At 33.5% G+C, this 22,050-nt stretch overlaps 3 protein-coding genes across 3 annotated transcripts; all 3 read right to left on the bottom strand.

The window, feature by feature from the left end:
• Positions 1 to 1,537: 1,537 nt before the first annotated feature.
• On the bottom strand, positions 1,538 to 6,887 carry LOC141638528 (uncharacterized). Its single transcript, XM_074447938.1, has 3 exons — positions 5,784 to 6,887; positions 2,437 to 2,557; positions 1,538 to 2,258 (listed from the first exon to the last, which is right to left on the bottom strand). Exons 1-3 carry the CDS (start codon positions 6,621 to 6,623, stop codon positions 1,699 to 1,701), a joined length of 1,521 nt encoding a protein of 506 aa, XP_074304039.1. The 5' UTR covers positions 6,624 to 6,887; the 3' UTR covers positions 1,538 to 1,698.
• Positions 6,888 to 14,682: 7,795 nt separating this feature from the next.
• LOC141638330 (uncharacterized) lies at positions 14,683 to 15,372 on the bottom strand. The gene is made up of 2 exons (XM_074447733.1): positions 15,249 to 15,372; positions 14,683 to 15,083 (listed from the first exon to the last, which is right to left on the bottom strand). Exons 1-2 carry the CDS (start codon positions 15,370 to 15,372, stop codon positions 14,683 to 14,685), a joined length of 525 nt encoding a protein of 174 aa, XP_074303834.1.
• A 2,679-nt stretch (positions 15,373 to 18,051) lies between these two features.
• LOC141638329 (dehydration-responsive element-binding protein 1B-like) lies at positions 18,052 to 18,774 on the bottom strand. Its single transcript, XM_074447732.1, has one exon. The coding sequence runs from the start codon at positions 18,772 to 18,774 to the stop codon at positions 18,052 to 18,054; it is 723 nt and encodes a 240-aa protein (XP_074303833.1).
• Between the last annotated feature and the right edge of the window lie 3,276 nt (positions 18,775 to 22,050).

The following is a 22,050-nucleotide window of genomic DNA, read 5'->3' as shown; positions in this document are numbered from 1 at the left end:
GATGGGCCCAACGACCTATGAAGACGCCTTGAGATGTTTGCGCAAATATTGGTCATATGTCGCACTAATAAGGCACGCATACGACAAATAGGTAGACGGCAAGAGTAGGATTCGCGACACATCCATGACACATGCGCGGCCTATGCGTGATTGACATTCACGATGTTTGTTCCTTTGTCGCACAAATTGATATCATGGAGACTCGTGTTTATTGTCTTAACTTTACTCAGTTTGTTTCGAGACTCGCTTTGACTTTTTATTAGTTGACTTTATTTAGAGAGTACTTAAGTTTAATTTCAGTTGAAGGAGACTTATGCAATTTTCTTAGAAAAACCTAATATTGTTTAGCAACCATTATGCAAGGCTAATTCTCTTCTTCTTGATTCAAACTAGTTGAAAGTCTAGTAATTTTTTGTGAGATTATTAATCCTTTACTTTATCTTGAGTACTGTTTAATTCCTTATTTAAATATTTGTTTTGATATTCATCTTGATTAGGTGTACAACTAATTAGGGTTTATATTAACTCATATGCTAGATTCGATTAAATGCCCAGTTTGCTATATTTATCGTATCGTGGTAGCAATTGTGATTAAATTATCGTACTCAGTTTGTCGTAATTTATTCACAAAAAGGATTAAACTTGTGATTTTAATATCGACAGCGTTGTTGGTATTAATTATTTCTATTTCTTTTTTCTCAGATAATTGAATGCTTCTAATTACTTGAACTTGAATTGCGTGATTTGGGTTAGTAACAGAAAGGGTGATTAAAGGCAACTGACTTGACTTTTTTCACTAAAAGTGGATGAGAAATTGATATTTGATAAAATTGAACTTTATTAGGTATCGTAATAGATTGTTCAAGATTAGTAATTGTTTGTAGTCGATGATCGAGTCATTATTTGGTAGTGAATACGAATTTGAGTCAAGATTCCTCTCAATATTTGATTACTTATATTTTTCATTGCTTATTCTCATTTCATTATTAGTTTAATCTTTAAACCAAACTCAAACTCCCCTGTAAACAGTTACTACGATCATAATTTACTTAAGGATCGCTCTTTTCTACACTTTAATTTCATTTACAATTCATCCAATTCCTTGTGGTTCGACCCTTATTTCTGCTTTACAACTTATTTAGTATCAAGGATTTAAGTAATACTCCGTATAAATTGTTAATTTGAAACGTACGACTTTAACCTGTCACTTCAGCTAACCCAAAGTCAACATATCTCACATGGTCTTAATTCAAGTTGGCCCATTTAGAATTACGGGCCAAAAACTCACTTCAACAACATCTCAATAACAACCTAAAAACACTCTTATAACCTACAATACATAATCCGGGATAATGATAGGGCGCCACCCTTTCACATGTACCTCTTATTATTGGGGTCCTCACTTATTGTATGTGATGAACCCATTATTATCAGGGTCTCCAGTTATTATATATGAGAGGGTGACATTGAGATTGGACGCCACCCAATAGCACTAACTTATTTTCCTTAAAGTTTTACCCTCTCAAAAAAAAAGATAGAAAATGAGGGAGTAGCTACTTTAGTTTGAATATTTTCTTCTACCTTATTGAATCACTAATCTACCATAAGTGACCTCAAAATTATTGATATACACACAGTATTAGTAGTGCTAATACTTAGTCTACAAGACTACACTGTCCTTCCAATTTCAATAACTATCTAGCAAAGTTCAAGAACCACTTCTTCCATCAATGTTGCCAATACCTCATCCCCAAACTCATCCGCCACTTCTTCCTTCTCTAACTTACAATCTTTCGGCCACCTCCCTCGCTCTTCCATGTCCCGAATGTAAGCCTGCCTTTTGTGTTTCACTTCCCATCCCAATATTAGTGTATCATAATGCCCATCTAGCCAATTCTCGGCCGATTTCAGTAATGAATCATCCTTCTTATGATCAACTACATTATCGCGGAAAAAGCTCAGTAATAGATTATCATGCTCTAATTTGTAGTTGGCTTTTTTGAGCTTGATAATATCAAGTAGATTTTGCACTCTCTTTTCTCGTTCGTCTTCTTGACTTTCTTCTTCTTCTTCTGACTCGGTTTGACTGGATAAGATGTAACTTGGGCTTGAGCATGATTGTATTGAGTGCCTTGCTGAGTGATCCTCCATATTTGTGGATGATGACATTAGGGTCTCGAGGTTGACGGGATCTAGGCCTATTCCCGCGGCAAGGGACTCAAATCTTCCAAGCTTTTCCAAAAGCCTTTCTTTAGTCCCTATAAATTTAAAGCATTTCAACTATATATCATTAATCATGTGTCTATCACATACATATGCAGATACTCTCCCTCTATTTCGCTTGTTAGGCCACTTTTGCTTTTTTAGACACGATGGAACATACTGATCGAAATGAAGGGCGCTTTCTAAGACAAATGAACGAAATGATACGAGTACCTTTTAACCGTGACATTCTAAGTGTAAAGGGTGATGCACTTCCATCATCACTGCAGGGAAAGTCCATAATTGAGATTGGACTGAGTTGTTCGGTTTCGGCCTTGTCATTGCACCACGTATCCTGGACAAGTTCAATTAAACTTAAGTTAGAATGCATGATTATTGAACTACTCCGTATCAATCAATATTTGATCATGTATGACTCGATTAGATCAATCCATGATGTTTTACAGTTATTATATACTCCCTCCGTCCCGGTCAATTGTTGTCCTTTCGTTTTGGCACAAAGACCAAGGAATGAGGAAAAGGTCAATAACTAAATGACAAGTGGAATAAATTGAATGAGAATGATCAAATTACTCATCAAGTCCATTCTTAAAATAGAAATGACAATAAATGACTGAGACACCCAAAAATGGAAAATGACAACAAATGACCGGGACACAGGGAGTAATTACTAGGCAAATTTCTAACTAAATGATGATTTGGAGACAATCGTTATGACATTTCATTGAGTATATGTAGCCTTGGCCTTTGGCTAACCAACAAAGTTAAATGATGCCTTGAACGCAAAGTATGTAATTAACTTGATATGATCATTTAACCAATTTTAACATTACCCAATCACTCATATCTAAGACCGGTCAAAGATAATCCAACCCGAGAAATCAACTGAAGCCCGCATGAAAATAACCCGGGAAAATCGTTCAAAGTAACTGCAAATCGAAAAAAATCTGACTCGATAATAACCCGCACATTTAGGGTCAAGATCCGCCTAACCCGTAAATCGGTAAATTTATTAATAATTTTTATTTAAAGTAAATTAACCAATATATAAAATGATTTAAATATTTTGAACTAAACTTTCAAAATTGAAGTAAACGATTATATTATTACGGAGTATTTGTCACAAAAGTGTAACAATTTAACGTTAAAGTTCGTCTGGGGCATTATAAGTTCAAATGTACTAATGTTAGTGTTTTAAGGTGGATGACTGAAATGAGTTGTTGTTAAGGCTAGCTTCTGTTAGGTTGCCTTGCAATGTGCATTGTATTGGGACAATTTTATATTCTAATGAGAATACTTACATTTTCCCCAAAAAAAAAAAAAAAGTGTAACAATTGATTAATCCAATATTTAGTATAACGTTTTGATATTGAATATAAAAAATAAATAAAAAATACTTAATTTTACAAATATTACAATCCTCCTATATACCAATAAAAATTCTCAAATGTTTTCCCTCCAAAAGGAATCTCGCTAAATAACAAAACGTACAAGTCTTTATTTCATTATTTTTTTTTCTTTTATATAATATTTTAATCATTATATAATCTTTTCTAAACTCAATTGTAATCATTTAATTAAAAATAAAACAAAACTGATATAAATCTAGAAATTATAAATTCCTAAATATTTTATTAGTGTGATTATTATATATTAGAGAATGACTTAACACATAATTACCATGTATAAAAAAACTATAAAAATATTATTAGTCTCTTAAAAGAAAAATCAATAAAATTATTTGATAAAATGTATAAATTGAAATCACTAATTTTGTGGTAAAAAAATATGATACACATTTCTCAATTCTCTTGATTAATTTTCAAGTTTATTTTTTCTCATCTCCCTTAACTAAAAGAATAAGTCTTACCCAAAGTTTTCCCGCTCAACTATTTTAGTAAGGAGTTAAGCTATATTAATTGTCAATTTGTCATTATTCTAAAGTTGAGTCTCACATCTGATTTATATGGTCTTAATAGTATATTATGTATTAGTCTAGATATGAAACATGATTGTATTATAACAATTCGTTACTCTGTAATTAATAACATTTCGTATAGGTCGTTTTGTAATAATATATTTAATCTATATTTTATAAATATGAAAATTCATATTCCGCTAAATATTTTACCTAATTTTAGTTGGCATTGTTTATGAAAAATATTCACATAAAATTTTTGCTTCTAATACTACATGCAAACTTACGAACAAATATATATTCTTCCACTTTAATTTAATATCTCTTATCCAAATGCACGGGATTTACCCTAGCCGTTTAATTAAGGAGATTAAGTTGGTGAAAATAAACAAGATTTATATTAACTTATTTGTACATGTCATTAATTGAAGCATTATGACAGCTAGATGGTCAAGCGGCCTCTAAACCGTAGATCTAAAATGTGAATACCACGTGGCGAAATCCACGGTGAATAATCCTCCAGCTAATTGAAAAATAAATACTCCACCAAATACCTCGAGAAACAGTAAAAAGAATCACCAATAAATACCTGCGCACGTGAGAAGTCATGCGCTTTTCCCCACATCCCGCCGCCATAAATATTTTCACTGTTTCCGCCTAACTACCCCAATTGCTTCTATTACACATAAGACAAATTAGAAGTACTACTTAAGCTAATCAATGGCACATATTGCATCTTCCACTAAGATTGCATGCTTCATCTAACGGCATATCGACATTTCACTTTTTAGGAACACTACGCATTTATTTGATTAGTAGCTTATAGTCTTATACCAAAATTCTAGAGACTTTTTTCGGAGTCAAAAAATAAGATAATTTCATCGTGTGTTGTTGAATTTCAATATCACTTTCTTATACTCGTATTATACAACATGGATATCCATTAAAATCTTGGATCGTAGCCATCCTAGGGTAAGTTAAATTCTCAGAGAATGATAACGAGATTTGATACTAATTGGTAGCGCCGTATCATTGTCCAGGTATATTGATGTCAAAATTTAAGGAGTCTTTGTCCTTTGTCATTTTATCGGATTTTAGATTGAATTATACAAGGTGGTGAAAGAGTTACACTACTTGAAACCGACAATAATATTACGTAGCTAAAAGTGATAGGTAACAAATGGTCACCAATAGCTTAAACCTTCATGTTCGGCTTGAATTTGAGGGTGTATAAACGTGAGGCGGATAATTTTCAGAAGGCAACACAAAATGAAGAATACATAGAACGTGTAATTCATGTCATCTCCAACATAACATGAATAATGAAACGAGCTTAACAGCTACAATAGTCGACACTTAATTAATAAGAGATACTCTTACTTTAAACCGTCTAAAACTTACGACATAGTTGATTTAGTAAACATCATCTTAAACTTAAGACGTACTAAAACGAGATCTTATATTCCTTTACTCTCACCATTTTTAATTGAACTAAAATACTCTACATTAATCATCACTGCAAAATCTAATCAATTTTGAATTCTATGGACGGTAATAATTAAAAAATAGAATCATTTTAAATCTTAATCGTAATTAATTAATAATAAATCAAATTCGAAAGAAGCATAATTAGAAGAAGTACCTTAACAACAGCTGGCTCATCAGAAGAATCATCTCCGGCTAATACGCCAACACTTTGGCTGACCACCTCCTCTTCTTCACCACCATTTTTACCTACTACCTTCTCTTTCCTCTTTACGGCGTCGTTTTCACTCAAGCTCGTTAAATAATCTGAGGTAAAAGTAATATCTGACCAACTATCACTACTTTTACCGTCATTACTGGTATTACTATTACTGTTACTATTACTATTACTCGTTGTCGAAGCGTTTGTTACCGACGTTTCGTTCGACATATCCAACGGCTCGTATTTCTCCGTTGCGACAATTCCGGACGATATCCACCGTTCGATCTCGTCACAATAATCATCAACATTACTTCTCTTCTCCGCCACTACGACGTCGTTTTTCTCCACCGGCGATTTCTTCCAGAAGAAGCTTCTCTTGAACAATTTCTTCGAAAAGCTTCTCGGAAGAAATCGCAGTCCACTTCCGCCATTACCGTTACTATTACCGTTACCGTTACCGTTATTACTCGCCGTAATGGAGTTAAACGGAAGGAATTTAACGGCGTTAATAACTGCCATTGACGCTCTCTGCAACGCCGACGAAACATTTCGATTTCGGTTTCGATTACGTAACGCTTTCGGCGGTTTCGGCGACGGACGGCCGTTCCGAATCACTTCGTTTTCGATGATATTTTTCACAGCGACGCAGCACTGTTTCCGAGGAAACGATCGGAAGCCATTAGAGGAACACGAGCTCATATCATCTCGAAGATAATCTCGAAGCATCCATGGCTTCTTCTCCGCTCTAAATGACGATCGCCTCGACTTTTCCTCGTTCGTCACTACGAGCGCCATTGGATCAGTATCCAATTTTGAATTGAAATTATAAGATTTGAATTTTGACGGAATTAAAAGCGATAAAAGCTGCAAGAATTAAATTGAGTTACGAAAAAAAGCTGTTTTGCTGTGACTGCAAAAGAAGAAAGGTGCAATTGAGCAGGTTATGAACTCACTGCCGCCATTAATGTTGTTAAGTAGTGAGAAATAGGAGAGAGAAGAGTGAAGAGAGAAGAAAGGGAAGTTTCGAGGAGGAGGTGAAGTGAAGATCTCAAGAAAGCTAATTAGTGAAGAAGATTACTGTAATTTAACTGTCAAAAACAACGAATTTATAATTTAGAAATTACAAAATAAAAAACCGTTTCACATTATGAAACCGATCTTATATTAGCTACACTCATTTATTACCATAAATAATACGGAAAATTCACGATGTACTTCCTCCACTTTTTTATATATGACGTTTTGCATTTACGAGGTAAGCCTTGAGTAAAGTTCTAATGAGTCCACCATATATTTTGAGTCCCTAAGTCCTCACTACATCCCTTGGATATCCCACTAAGGATGGTTGAGATTGAAAGCAAAAAAGTATACTTAACACTAATGAGTTTCCTATATACTAATTAATCCACTTTATCTCTCTAGCTTTAATTATACATTCACTAATGGATTAATTATACACCAAAAAAATTTTTTGAGCATAATTTTTTTTTGGACTGAAACTTTTATACAAATGTTACTACACTTTCACTGTTTTAAAAGTGTAATTTCAACGGAAAAAAGTGTAATTTCATTGTGAATTGAGTGACTTATAAGTGTAACTTTAGTCTTTTAAAAGTGTAATTTTAGTCCAGATAAGTGTAATTTCAGTCCAATAAGATTGTTATTTTTAGTCCAGGAGAATGTAATTTTAGTCCAGAAAAGTGTAGTTTTAGTCCAGAAAAGTATAATTTCACCCACGAGAATGTAATTTTAGTCCATTGAGAGTGTAACATTAGTCCAATGAGAATATGAGAATATGACCAAGTCCATTGAGAGTGTAACATTAGTCCAATAGAAAAAGTGTAATTTTAACAGAAAAAAATGTAATTCTAACAGAAAAAAGTGTAATTCTAACAACAAAAAGTGTAATTCTAACAAAAAAAAGTGTAATTCTAACAAAAAAAAGTGTAATTCTAACAGAAAAAAGTGTAATTCTAACAGAAAAAAGGTGTAATTCTAACAAAAAGTGTAATTCTAACAGAAAAAAGTGTAATTCTAATAGAAAAAAGTGTAATTTTAACAGAAAAAAGTGTAATTTTAATGAAGAAAAGTGTAATTTTAACAGAAAAAAATGCAATTCTAACAGAAAAAAGTGTAATTCTAACAACAAAAAGTGTAATTTTAGCCGAAAAAAGTGTTATTTTAAAAAAAAAAGTGTAATTCTAACAGAAAAAAAGTGTAATTCTAACAGAAAAAAGTGTAATTCTAACAACAAAAAAAGTGTAATTCTAACAAGAAAAAGTGTAATTCTAACAACAAAAAGTGTAATTCTAACGAGAAAAAAGTGTAATTCTAACAACAAAAAGTGTAATTTTAGCCAAAAAAGTGTTATTCTAGCAGAAAAAAGTATAATTTTAACGAAAAAAAGTGTAATTTTAATGGAGAAAAGTGTAATTTTAACGAAAAAAAAGTGTAATTCTAACAGAAAAGAGTGTAATTTTAATTGAAATAAGTATAATTTTAATAGAAACAAGCATAAAATGGAGTAAAAATATCGCATGAAAACATTGGAGGCGGGAATTTCAAATTTTGAATTTTGAAATCATTGGAAGCATAATTTTTAGCACACAATAGGTAAATTTAAACAAAATAAATTAAAAAAACGAAATAAAAATATAAATGCGAGATTTTTAGCACACAATGTGTAATTTTTAGCACACAAGACGAATTTAAACAATATGAGATTTTAAAAAATATAAATTAAGACGATATTTGACATATGAAATTTGAAAAAAACTTAACTTTTCAAAGATAGATCTAACTTTATGACATAAAACAAAAACAAAAAAAACAAAACAACAAATCTAAAACTTAAAACAAAAACTTAAAAACATAAAATAAAAACAAAAACAAAAAAGGGAAAGACAAATACAACAATACGGAGTACAAAACACAACAAAATGACCACCATCATTTTACATAACCACCATCAAAACAAGTAAAAAAATGAAAAAAGAGAAATGAAGGACGAAAGGAGGCAGGCGGAAGGACAAAAATGGGTGATGGAGGACGGTAGGCGGGCGCGGGAGAGAGTGTCGGTGGTGGAGGCAGGCGTGAGGATGGCGGTAGTTGTGGTCGTGGGGGAGGTGGCGTGAGGAGGTGGATTCGAAATGTGGGTGGGCGACGGGTGGTCGGCGTGGCAGGCGTGCAAGGAGGACGGAGAAGGTGACGGTGGCAGTGGTGGGTGTGTCGTGGGTGGTGGGGGTGGCGGCAGATGGTGGTGGTGTCGGGAATGGTGGTGTCGGGAGGGGGTGGGTGGGTGAGGAAAAGAGGGGGAATTTTTTTTTGAATTTTTAGGTTTTGAATTTGTTGGGTTTTTGATTTTATTGGGTTTTTGATGGAGAAGGTGAATGAATTGTGTGAGATGAGAGATAAATGGGTGTGATAATAAAAATATAGTGAAATTAGTGATAATTAGGGTGGGTTAGTTAAGGTAGTGAGAGAGTGGGCTTAATTAGGCATTAATCCCTTGTTTTTTGTCTTCAATCTCAGCCTTCCATAGTGCTCATCCAAGGGCTCTAAGGAGGACTTATGGACTCACACTTAGGAGGGGGACTCATTTGATCTCAACACGGTAAGCCTTTGACTTTAATATTTACAAAAATATATTTGTTCAAAAAATATAAAAATGGTACCATTAATTTCCTTACGAAAAACTCTTTCATATGAGTATACATATCATAATATTTAGTCTTACATTTTAAGAGATATTGAAGAGAGAAGGGAGTGTCTTGAATGTGAGAAAGTCATATATAAAAAAATAGAGGGATTTTTTATCTGAAAATATTAGGTTTGATATTTTGCTTGAAATACCCAATTTTTTATCTGAAAATTTTTAGGAGGTTCTAATTCGTATTTATGAGTTCAGAAAGAACGATTTTTTTTTTTTTCAAATCCATCATCTTTTCGAGGACGACTTGAAATAAAATTTGTCACGTTTGGAACTTGTGACCAAGAAGTATGGTCATTCAAAGTTTGTTCGATCGAAAAGACTTTGACATACAAAAACTGCTAGTCACGGGATCCAAATACGACAATTTTTTTTTATAAATTGTAGTTTTCGGAAATATGATCGATTTGAAAAAAAAATCGTCACATCTGAACTCGTAAACACGATATATAATGTATTAAAGTTTTCGCATAAAAAAATTGGGTATTTCGTGCAAAATGTCAAATCTCTTTCAGTTCATAATTAGTGCGTGAAATTTCCGATAATAATAAAATATTTGTATACAGAAGAATAATACTGTTTTACACAATAATTTGGATGTATAAGTATGTCATAAGTAAATTGAAGGGGGGTGAAGAAATTGAGTAGGGAGGTTCGGTTTGGCAGAAATTTGAATCTTAAGTTTGATTAAAATAATGTAGATTTGATTTGAATTGAATGTTTGATTAGTTTAATACGTAAACTTGTTTAAGAGATCTTCAATTTATGACTTGAATGTAATGAGACCCATAGTTGACCTTTGGAAATTTAATGATTTAGACAGTGCTACTGTATTTTTGATGCTCGCTTCACTAGTTTAGTGAAGTGAGTGTATGAGTCCACGTGGTTCCAGGTGGAGGTCCTAATATGAGGAGGTTGTTGGGTTGTTTGCCGGGGCGTAGCTAGCGATAAAATAGATTTAGCGACGGAGTATGAAAGTATGTACTCCGAGGTGTCTTGCGCATAGGTATTCAAGGTTGTTCGTAGGGGCGTAGCTAGTGATAAAATGGATTTAGCGATGGAGTATGTATGTATGTACCCCAAAGCGTCCTACGTACAGGTATTTAGGTAGCTTTGATAATTACCCTTTAATAGGGCTTTTTAGCGAATGTGATTGAATTGTCGTAGTAGTAAGGAAAGGTGACAAAGGCCGGGATTTCGTTAGAAATAAATTATATTCTAAATTAATTATTTTCTCTATTTTGATAATTTTGTTTAGCTGACAATTTTTTTTGCTTCGATAAAAAACGTTAAATGAGTTTAACTCGGTGTTGCGAGGTATTAGAGGTTTCGAAAATAATAAAAATAAACAATATTGCCGAAGGCAAAAATTTGAAGTTATGGTTTCAATATTCAGACGGTCTTAAATAAGAATTGGTAATAGTTGATCAATTGGCAGTTTTAACTTAACAAGGTTTAAACTATCAAGAATTAGTAATAGTTGATACATTTTGTTGATTCAATTTGTTTTTTTTTTTTTTTTTTAAGGTAAGAAAATCTAATTTGGGCTTGTTGAATAGAGTTGGGTTCCTTAAAATGAAAGGAACTTGATAACTACTCCGTACATGGATTGTCAAACTCATATCTACTTATACAATTGTAAGGATCTTGATAGTTCATCTACTTTGGTTGCCATTTATTGATTTCGATATAAATAGCCCACTCCATTACATTGATGATCTAGACAAAATGATAGCAATAGAAATGGGACCAAGATTAAAATTTTGAAGAAAATTTTACAAATCTATTGAATTTTGTCGGATATTGTAGTAGAGCAAACAAGCAACAAAAAGAACAATTGGTCTCCCTTGTGATGGGTTACCATTTGTAGCGGATATTTTGTGAGATAAAATGGTAACAAAATGGGTTAGTGGAGAAAGGGGATCACATGAATAGTGTTGCAGATGGAGAAAAAGTGGGTACTTTGCGAGGTAAAATGGATAAAATGGTAACAAAATAGTGTTGCAGAGAAAGAGTGACGGATATGTGCCGTCACAAACAAAAATTTGTGCAAAAAGAAGTGTTTATTACCATGACCCCTCCATTCATAGCAACTTTGCCAACTTGTACAACGAGATTGCAAATAGTGAAGCCGTGACGGGTAAATTTAACCACCATTGATTCAAATCGAAAACACGATATATATCTTGTAGAGAGTTAAGGAGTTAGGGTTAAGATATTGCAAGGGTTGATATAGATACGAGATGAAAATTATTTAGGTTGAATTAAGATTGAGAGTTTTCGCTACAATCCTGACATGAAAAACTCATTTATTAATCAAGATCAACGTTATATAAAAGAGATTTTGAATATTTAGAGTATACTTACACGTTATTTTATAATATTACTGTACAATTACTAAAGAAATAAGTAAGTTTTCAAAATGTAAAAATAACATAAAGGTCTCATTGTTTTGGACTTAATTTCAGCTCATTTCAGTCTAGTTCATTTTAGTTTAGGCGTTCAGCTCAGCTCATCTTTTCACAAAACTCTTACTTTGTTTAGTTCAACTTCATTCAGTTCAGTTAAGCTCTTTTCAACCAAAAAACAAAGCCAAAGTATAATACCATAAGGAGTAGTTTGTACTCCCTCCGTCCCGGTCAATTGTTGTCCTTTGATTTTGGGGTATAAAGACCAAGGAAAGAGGAATAAGCCAATTATTAAATGACAAATGAAATAAATTGAGTATAAATGATCAAATATGATCATCAAATTTATTCTTAAAATAGAAAGGATAACAATTGAGTGAGATACCTCAATATAAAAAAGAATAACAAATGACCGGAATAGAGTGAGTAATTCACTACTTCACTTGGATCCTCAAATATTTAACCTAGGACAACATTAAAAAGTTGTACATATCTAGATCAACGATTTTTCCTAGTAATTTTAGATCATATTTGCACTTCATTATGGTACTTAGACATTAAATATGGATGTACCAAAGATCCAAGGAAGATATTGCCCATATCGGTCAATCTTCTATTTTGTTTGTTATGAAGTTCTTCTTTGCCTTTGTCTAAGAATTTTTTGGCAAATTGATGTTTATTAGCAAAATAATTAGGGAGTTGGGGTTGGTTTAAAACTATTTAGAGTCATGGTGTCCACGTCATCAGTTTCATTTTTTTTTTCCAATTTTTAGGCAAAGCCGCTAAGTTTCTTAGCGGCTTTGTCTCTTTGTCATTTTTTTGATAATAAATGTCATAAGTTTCTTAGCGGCTTTGGTGATTATTCATTTCTAGAATAGGCTGTCATCAGTGTTAGAAGGTGACGGTTTTTGAAAAAAAAAAATGAATAGTAAAGCCGCTAAGATTCTTAGCGGCTTTACTATTCACCTTTTTTTTTTTTCAAAAAAAAAAAAAAAAAATTTAAAAAAAAAAAAAATTGTAAGCCGCTAAGAAACTTAGCGGCTTACCATAGAAACTGGAAAAAAAAATAAAAACTGATGACGTGAACACCATAAATCTAAATAGTTTCAAACCAATCCCAACTCCCTAATTATTTTGCTAATAAACACCAATTCGCCAAAAAATTCTTTGTCTAAAAGAAAACTTCTTCATATGATATGGGACAATTCACAATGGGCTTAGTTTAGATGTTTACAACAGCTCACTAGTTTGTACTTACCTACTAGCCCATTTTATTATACATGGACTTGAGATTGGGATTATCTCTAAGACTCTAACCCACTATCAGCTAGAATGAAAGAAAAAGAAAACCGAAAAATATTATTTTCATTTTTTTTATCAATATTAATTGGAGTCGAAAGTCATTAGTCTTTTGCAACAAGACTGTGATGAATAAAGCACAATAACTCTGAAGAGACCCAATTTGATTAGTTATTGTTGATGATGTCTTAAGACAAATTAATCTTATTGTTTATTTAGAGAGCTGATTTTCATCGACGACGTTTTAGTAACTATCGACGAGGTTTTCATTTCAAAAGACGATAACGCCCCTTGCACAATAACACTACTTTCTCTCTAAACAATTTTCTCTCAAATTCTTGTAAAAAAACTAAATTTTTTAAAAAAAAAAAAGCAACGACGACAATTAAGAACATCAATTAGCATGACGGTTCCGATCTCCCATCTGCATTAAACAAATAAAAAATATTAGAAAATACCTCACATTGACTAGAAAATCTTCAATAATTTTAAAAATCGGCAAATAAAGGCAATAAACATGATTTTAAAAATAATAATAAAAAATGAACGAACTGGGCAAATGTTGAGATTCAACTTTCGACCATAGACCAAATCTCAAAACCCAACGTTTGCCATGAAATGAATGTTGAATTTCAACTTTCGACCATGGACGAACCTTGAAACCCTACGTTCAACCATGGATGAAAGTTGAAATTCAACTTTCTACCATGACTTAAACGTTGATTCCCAACGTTTGCACCGTGAATATGTGCAAGAAAGTCAAAACTGGATATATTTCTACTTTGCTCCATGCCCTTTCGTTTCTCTGCCATTTCAATCAACAATGGCCATAAAAGGTACCCATTATTCCCACCATACTTTCATCATCATCATATATCTATACCATACATCACCACTTAAATTCAGCATTACTAACACATCAATCAAACCACCTCCATCAATTCAGGCCATCAGCCGAGCCACAAAACCACCACGACAAGCAGCCCAACCATCATGCTTTCCCGTTTCCATCAATCAAACCACCATCCTCTGAAACCTAGCTGCTCCAATTCACCACCATGCTCCAACCAGCATCAATTCGTTCACCCACCACCGAGCCTAAACATGGGATCATTTCAATCTTCAATGACGACAAAAATGAAGAATGCGAGAAGTATAGTCAAGTTCAAGGCTGACCCACTCAAATCGACGAAGACCCGACTCCAAAACCAAAGTATCGAGTCCAATACAAGAGCCATCGTGCAACTTCAGAACTGCGAAGGCAGTGGCCGTGCAACTTCGACCGTTCAGAGCGAGTTGGACCGAGCGACTTCGTTCCGGTGGTGGAAGGTGGTTTAGTTTTGAGTGGAGTTTTTTTTTGGTTTTTTTTTAATTAGAGAGGATATGTGTTGTTTAGAGGGAGAGAGTGTATTTGGGTTATCCGCAAAGGTGAGACTCCCTATATTCCCAGAGCACGGTTTATTGGAGGTAAAGGCTCCATGAATAGCAAGGTGGTCTGAACCTGTTCATAACCAGAGTTCAACCTCATCAACAGTTGGATCAATTTTGCTTGTGTTTCTCGATCAAGAAGTCGCTTCATGATATTGCAGGTGCACTTAGACATGACCCCACATGTGCAAGTAGGCATAGGATCCATGTTGTCAATGCCCTCCCAAAGTGACCTGATCTTGCTGTAGTATTCATCAAGCAAAGAAAGATTCTCTTGAACTAGATTGCTGAGAGTTTTCTTCAGATCATAGAGCTCAAGAATGTTAAGCTGTCCAAAGCACTCAACAATTTCAACCCATAAAGCTTTGGAAGAATCAGCATACTGCAAATTGTCCCTGAGAGTCTTAGAAACTTAATTAAGAATCCAGCGAAGAACCAAGAGATCACATCTAACCCACTGGTTAAATTTCTTATCAGACGGATCAGGAACACTGCAATCTCCAGTGATGAACCCCACCTTGTTCTTTGAAACCAATGCTTGAATCACATCTCGCTACCATTGATGAAAATTATTACCATCAAAGAGATAAGCAGTAAGTTGAAGATTGGGCTGATCATTTGGTGACAAGAAAAGTGGATCATCCAAAGGAGAATAGAATGAATTTTGAGAAGAATCTGGTGTTTCTGTAAACTCGGGCATGTTTGAATGAGAAGAATGGACAGAAAAAGATGAAAGAAGATGAAAGAAAAGATGAAAATTAACGCGGAAGCTTTGTGGTTTATGAGGATCGTTCAACAATGGCGATTGATACCATGTGAACCTTCAATATTGATGAAGATTATGGAGAGGAAATGTAGAGAGAATTAAGAGAGGGATAGTGAGTAATTGAACATTTGATTATTATGAATCTTATAAATATACAATAGATGGGAGTTGATGTATATATAGGCCAATGTACAGCTCTTAACAACTCCTAATAACTACTGCTAATGTGGATAACTAACTACTCTAACCGTCTAACTGAATTGTAACAACCTAACAAACTAGTTAGTTACATAGTAGGTTAGGTAGTTATACATATATGCTCATATTCTCCATTATTTGAGGCTCCCCTAGTTTGATGGAACCTTCCCAAATTGAACAACAAATGGGACACGACCATATGGCAGGTGGACTACATAAAATTAATAGAGGCAAATTTGTTGGGGAACCCATTGATGCAAGAGATAGTAATAAAATGGGGAGGGGAAATGCAAAAATTAGTGGAATGTGAGGTGGATGAATAAGAAAAAGAGATAGAAAATATGGAAGGTCAATGGATGCAAATGCTCTAAGAATATTCGTAAAGGTGAGACTCCCCATATTTTCTCTTTTCTTTTTTTATTCGTCCACCTCATTTTCCACTAACCTTTCCATTTACCCTCCCCATTTTATAACTACATTTATGCAATGATGGAATTTTCCAATTCACACACAAAAATTTGGAGACCTCTTCAAAAGTAACACAAATTGTCTTACTTTTTTTTAGGGGACCTCTCCTCAAATCAGTGGAGCTTCAAATATTGAGGAACTTGATTCAACAATAAGGAGCCCATATAAAGAAAAAGAGTGTATATAAAAAGCTTAATTTCCACATTTAGAGCGCCCATGTTCTTACGAAATTCCTCTCTTTTATTGACAAGTCGCAATAAAAATATTTGTCCACTACGCGTGTAGAGTGCACCTTAGATCATGCCCAAGCAAGGTCAATTGGTAGGTCATGATCTTGCCTGGTCATGCTAATGACATAATTAGGCAAGTATAATTGGTGACCTTTGATGGTTAATTTGTGACCTTTTACATTAAAAAGGTCAATTTGTGACCATTGTTGAACAAATTGACCACCTTGGTGACCTTCTAGGTGGACACTTTTTATTGGTTGAACAATAAAAAAATAATAAATAAAAGTATATAATATAATAGTGGGGTATGATTGGGAATATTGTGAAGTGGAAAATGATTGAGTTGATGACCTAGGCCGTGACCTTCTGCTTGGGAGGATGAAAGTAGGTCAAAATAAATAAAGTGGAATTAAGAGTAAAATCGGGTCGCGACCTAATTAGCACGACCTCTGCTTGGGGATGGTCTTATCAATGTGATGAACTTGGTTAATTCCCTTGCGTACCTGTCATTAGCTGTCTCCATCAGCTCTGACCTGTCAAAAAGTATTTCCTTTTTAAGATTATTGTAACTTTCTACGTGGCAATCTAGTATTTTAGTTTGGATAATTTAAATCACAAGTTGTACCTTGTTTAAGGAGATAAATAGGAGTAGAGTAAACAATAACCATCTTTGTTCCGTCCAATTTAACACGAGTTTTGTTATAGACCATTTCTTTCTAGGCTCCTCTTCGACCTTATGAGAAGAGGAGATTGAATAAGATAGAAAAGAGAAGATTGATAGCAATTTTAATATAATATATTCGGCCTAGGATTATATATATATGAAGAATTTAAAACATGTACTCGTATATAATAAAATTGGCTTAAATGGATGAAGCCAGTCAGCATATCACGAAGTTGTACTATTTAACTAAGGAAAAAGCATTATTTTTATTTTTATTTTCACTTTTTATTTTCTATATTTTCAATGAAGCATGGTTATTTGATGCCGATAAAAAATGGAATAAATTTAAATGACTCGTTATAGTAATCACGCTTCTTTATCTTTCTTGTTAAGTTGGTCGTTCGATACAGTACCCGACTCAATTTTCATCTTAAACCTTTTAAAAACAACCTCTTTATATTATTGCCACGAAGGTATATCCAGGTTACTCGATACATATAAATATAGCACGCAGTACATTTATTTGCATATTCCTTTAGGTATGTATGAACTATAAAATGTACGAAGTACCATTATTTTAATTAAATACTCTTATAAATGAAAAAAAAAACTAAAAACATTAACAAAACATTTATTAATAACGAAGTAGAATCCACGTGAAACAGAATATTTGCGAGATAGAAACGTACATAGTACACTGAATTACATTACTTAGCTCGCAAGCTCACTCCAATCTTTGAATTTCTAATGAATGAACAAATCAGAAACAGAAAAATTACCTAGGAAGAATCCTTCTACGGAGTACATAATAATGAATCATTAGTTGAGATACCTTAGCCTAAAAATATATGGCTAGAATATCCAAAAAATAAAGACAAAAATTAAACACATGCAAAATATCACTCTTCCTTACTTCTTTTTTTGATTTTCTTCCATGCAATGATGCAAAGTTATTTTTGATTAGGGTTACGCGCATGAACAAAAATGAGATAACGCTACTCGGTGGTACTTGTACTAAGGTCAGACTCTCGAGTTTGTGCTTTATTTATTGTTTTAATGATTCCACAATGAGACTTCACAATCACTTCCTCCATCATCCTCTCCACCCCATGAGTTACTAGGTGGAGGAAGCAACAACCCTTGAGCCATATTGTCTATCAAGCTAGGCATATTAAAAAATGCCTCCTCATCCATATAAGCAACTTCATCATTATTATTATTATTATTATTATTATTATTATTATTATTATTATTATTATTATTATTATTATTATTTGTCATTTCAGTCTCAGGGTTATTATTATTTGTTACTCCAGTCTCATGGGTACAAATTTCGTTGTCCTGACTAGCTTCCTCGAAAGGAAGCTCTGCCTGGCGGAATAACTCCCCAGCCTCGGCCGCTGCTCGCTGAATATCACGGGCGTCGTTCGAGGCTGGAATTGGCAGGCGCCAGGCAGAGTCTGCAAAGTTGAGGCAAGCTGTAGGACCCCTAAGGGCCAATGCAGCCACGTCGTGAGCCCTGGCTGCCATCTCAGCTGTAGGATATGTGCCTAGCCATATCCTAGAGTTGTCGATGGGTGTGCGTACTTCGCAAACCCACCTATTCCCGTTCCTCTGCCTCACTCCCCTGTACACGGGGTGTCGTGTCTCCTTGAACTTCTTCCTCCCGGCTCTCTTTTTCGGACAACTCGACGCCAGTAAAACGTCTTCCTCCGATGTCGGCGAGGTGCTACCACTAGCCACGTTTGAGCTTTGCGCGTTGAAATTATTATCCATTGCTTGGTGTAATGTAGGTTTCAAATGCGAGTTTGTTTTGTAATGCGTAGTGTTTATGTTGTTTATTTGCATGATACGTTGGTCTGTAGGAGACAATATATAGGAGTGTATGAGATTTTGGGTTGAACTAGGTAAGACACGTGTACTGCTATGAGGAACGTGGGAATCTGGTGAGATCCTTAAAGTTTATACAAATCCGTGAAATTATTTTAGTAAATCATCTATACTCATTTTGTTGCCTAATCTGTATTTATGATTACACAAATTCTCATTTGTGACGGGTATATCCATCGTAAGTTTACAATGGGTTAAATATAATCCATGTAAGGTAGATAATAAGACAAAAGCAGAGTGCGTAGGGAGTAGCATTCTGTCTTGTCTTATTTACCCACATGGTATTACTTGACTCGTTGCAAACTTGTGACGGATATACCCGTCACAACGGGGACTTGTTATGAGTATGAATTAGTTTTGTGTAGGACGATTTTATATTAATATAGTTATAAAATGAATTCGGTCACGATTATATTATCGGGTAAAATTGGTTGCTGGAAAATTCCGTTTTACAATAAATTTGTGTAAAGCCATCTTATGCAAATATTTGTATTTGAGAATTTAGATCCAAGACTCGTGAATTAATTTCTTCTAGCTCTTTTATTTTTAAGGAAATTAAGTGATATCGACCATTAATTAATCATTATCCTTGTTGTATAATATAAAATATATAAATTTAAACTACCCCATGATAGAAGAAACACAATTTGAATTGAAGTTGTTTACAGACAATATCAAGTTTCATAATTTTTTTAATTTGATAGGAAAATAGATGAGTCACTTTTTTTTTTGATTTATTTATTTACCTTTATTAAGGTTGAGCATAACGTATTCCAAAATGTACTTTATCACACGAATCATGCCATAGAAGAATCAAGTTATTGAAATAATATTCTTACATACTGAGTGATAGAACACATTTCATTATTAACGCTATCATTTCTTTTTATAAAAGTAAAGATCAACAATTGACAAAAGTACATAATAAAAGAGTAATATTTATAAGATGAATCACTTCTAATGAAATTGAAATTCTAATCTATAACAATTTGAATCTTTCTAGATAAATGATAGATTCCATTAATTTAATCAGAAAAGTTCCTAACTTGTAAGCAAAAGTGCACCAACTCTAATAGTCTAGTACCAAGTAGCTTCCTCCAATACATGACTAATTCGAGCACTTGTCTTTTAGCTGCTTTAAAACTATACCTGGAGACGTGGATGATTAGGTAGCAACCACGTGTCGGGTAATTAGATAGGAGATCTTCTACAAGGGGTATAGAATCACACACGTGTCGACGTTAAATTGGACAACATTTCTCCAAACTAAATTGAAGGAAAAGAGGAGACAAGATTAAGAAAAAACCCTTAAAATTAAGAAAAGGACATTTTTGCTTAAGTAAAGTAGAGGAGGGGACAAAAAGGTCACTCTCTTAGTCCAAATATTATTTAAATAATACAAATTGTCAATGTCGATTTGCCACATGGCACTTAAAAGCGTCTCTTTGATTATATGAATTCATAGGCTAATTGGTACAGGTGGAACGCCTATAGATATTTTTATATTACTTTATGTCCTTAAGGAGATATTTTCAATATACTATTGTTAATTCTCTAATGATTTTGTCCAATAGAAGATAAGTATCTCTTCTTCTAGAGATATAAGTGGGAAGTGGGTAGATATTTTGGTTAGATAGTTTGGTGAACGAAAGATAGTCTCCCTCCCATTCAAACTAAAAGTAACAATTGATTTACTATAATTGCTGATGAACGTTTTGTCATATAAATATATTTAGTTACACATTATTAAAAATTATAAAAATTTGGGTGATGTTTGGTAAACGACATATTGACCAATTTTTAGCATATTTAAGGGTTTTAACATGTTTGACAGATCAATATGCTAATTTTAGTGTTTGGTAAATAGCATATTGTAACAACATATTTGGGGTCAATATACTGTTTTACAATGGCGCTGTTTGGTAAACAGCATATTGTAACAACATATTTGGGGTCAATATACTGTTTTACAATGGCGCTGTTTGGTAAACAGCATAATAGGTGAAATTAGTAGATTCCGGCATAAATAGTAGATTAACCAATCAATCTACTAATTTTATGTGTTTGGTAAATGACATATTCAGATAAGTATATTGGCCGAAATCTACTGTTTTTGAATATGCTGCTAATACCAACATATTGTAATAGCATATTCATTTATACATGAAAATAGTAGATTTGTCCTATAATCTGCTAATTACCAAACATCACGTTTTCTTAATTCTGCTAATCTTACTCGATGGTCAAACCTGCTGCTAAAATCTGTCAACCGTTATCTGCTAACGTTATCTGCTATTGTAAATCTGCCTTTGCCGTTTGCTAAGCAGGGCCAATATGCTGCTTACCCCAACATATTGGTTAGCATATTGTAACATATGAAAATTTTCTCCGTTTTACAAAGAAAACTAACAATCTACTAATCGTAATATGCCAATTATCAAACACTCAAATTAATTCTGCTAATTATAATATGTTACTCAAACCTCCTGATAAAATATGCTATTTATAATCTGCTTTTGCAATCTGCTTATATTGAAACTAATCCGCTATTTACCAAACAAGGTTTTGATATTCTTATAGCATTAATGACGATAAATCAAACAAGATCTCACATGACTATATTTTGTCTTATATATTAAAAATAATATCAAAAATTCCCTATGATCATGAATAGTGCCAAAAAACAAGTGTTACCTTTGGTTTGGATGAGAGGGAGTATATCTTTAGCACAAATTTTCATTTAAGAGGGTATTATCCATCTTAAGTTTAAGACGGAAATATGTCGAATATTTACCAAATTAGTTTTGGGGGGTATTATCGCAAATTCTTAGACTTTGTTCTTTTGGACTGAAACTGATCTGATCTGATCTGAACTAAACTTATAGGATCTGAAGTGAACTTAAATTAAGTGACGTATAAGATCTTAACTGAACTTATAGGGTCTGAACTAAACTGAAATTATAGGATCTGAACTTAACTTAACTTATAAGATCTGAACTGAACGGAATTTATAAGATGTGAAGTGAACTTAAATTAAGTGATTTTAAGTTCAAAAGAACAAGGCCTTACTCCATTTAAGAGGGTATTATCCGTCTTGAAAGAAAGATGTTAGTATATGGGGGGTTTAAAGTAAAGGGTAGATTATGAAAATCATTACAAATT

This window comes from Silene latifolia, unplaced genomic scaffold (genome assembly GCF_048544455.1).
Source record: "Silene latifolia isolate original U9 population unplaced genomic scaffold, ASM4854445v1 scaffold_20.1, whole genome shotgun sequence".
Taxonomy (NCBI): domain Eukaryota; kingdom Viridiplantae; phylum Streptophyta; class Magnoliopsida; order Caryophyllales; family Caryophyllaceae; genus Silene; species Silene latifolia.
Note: the sequence above shows the minus strand (reverse complement) of the source record. Positions and strands in the feature narration are given on the sequence as shown.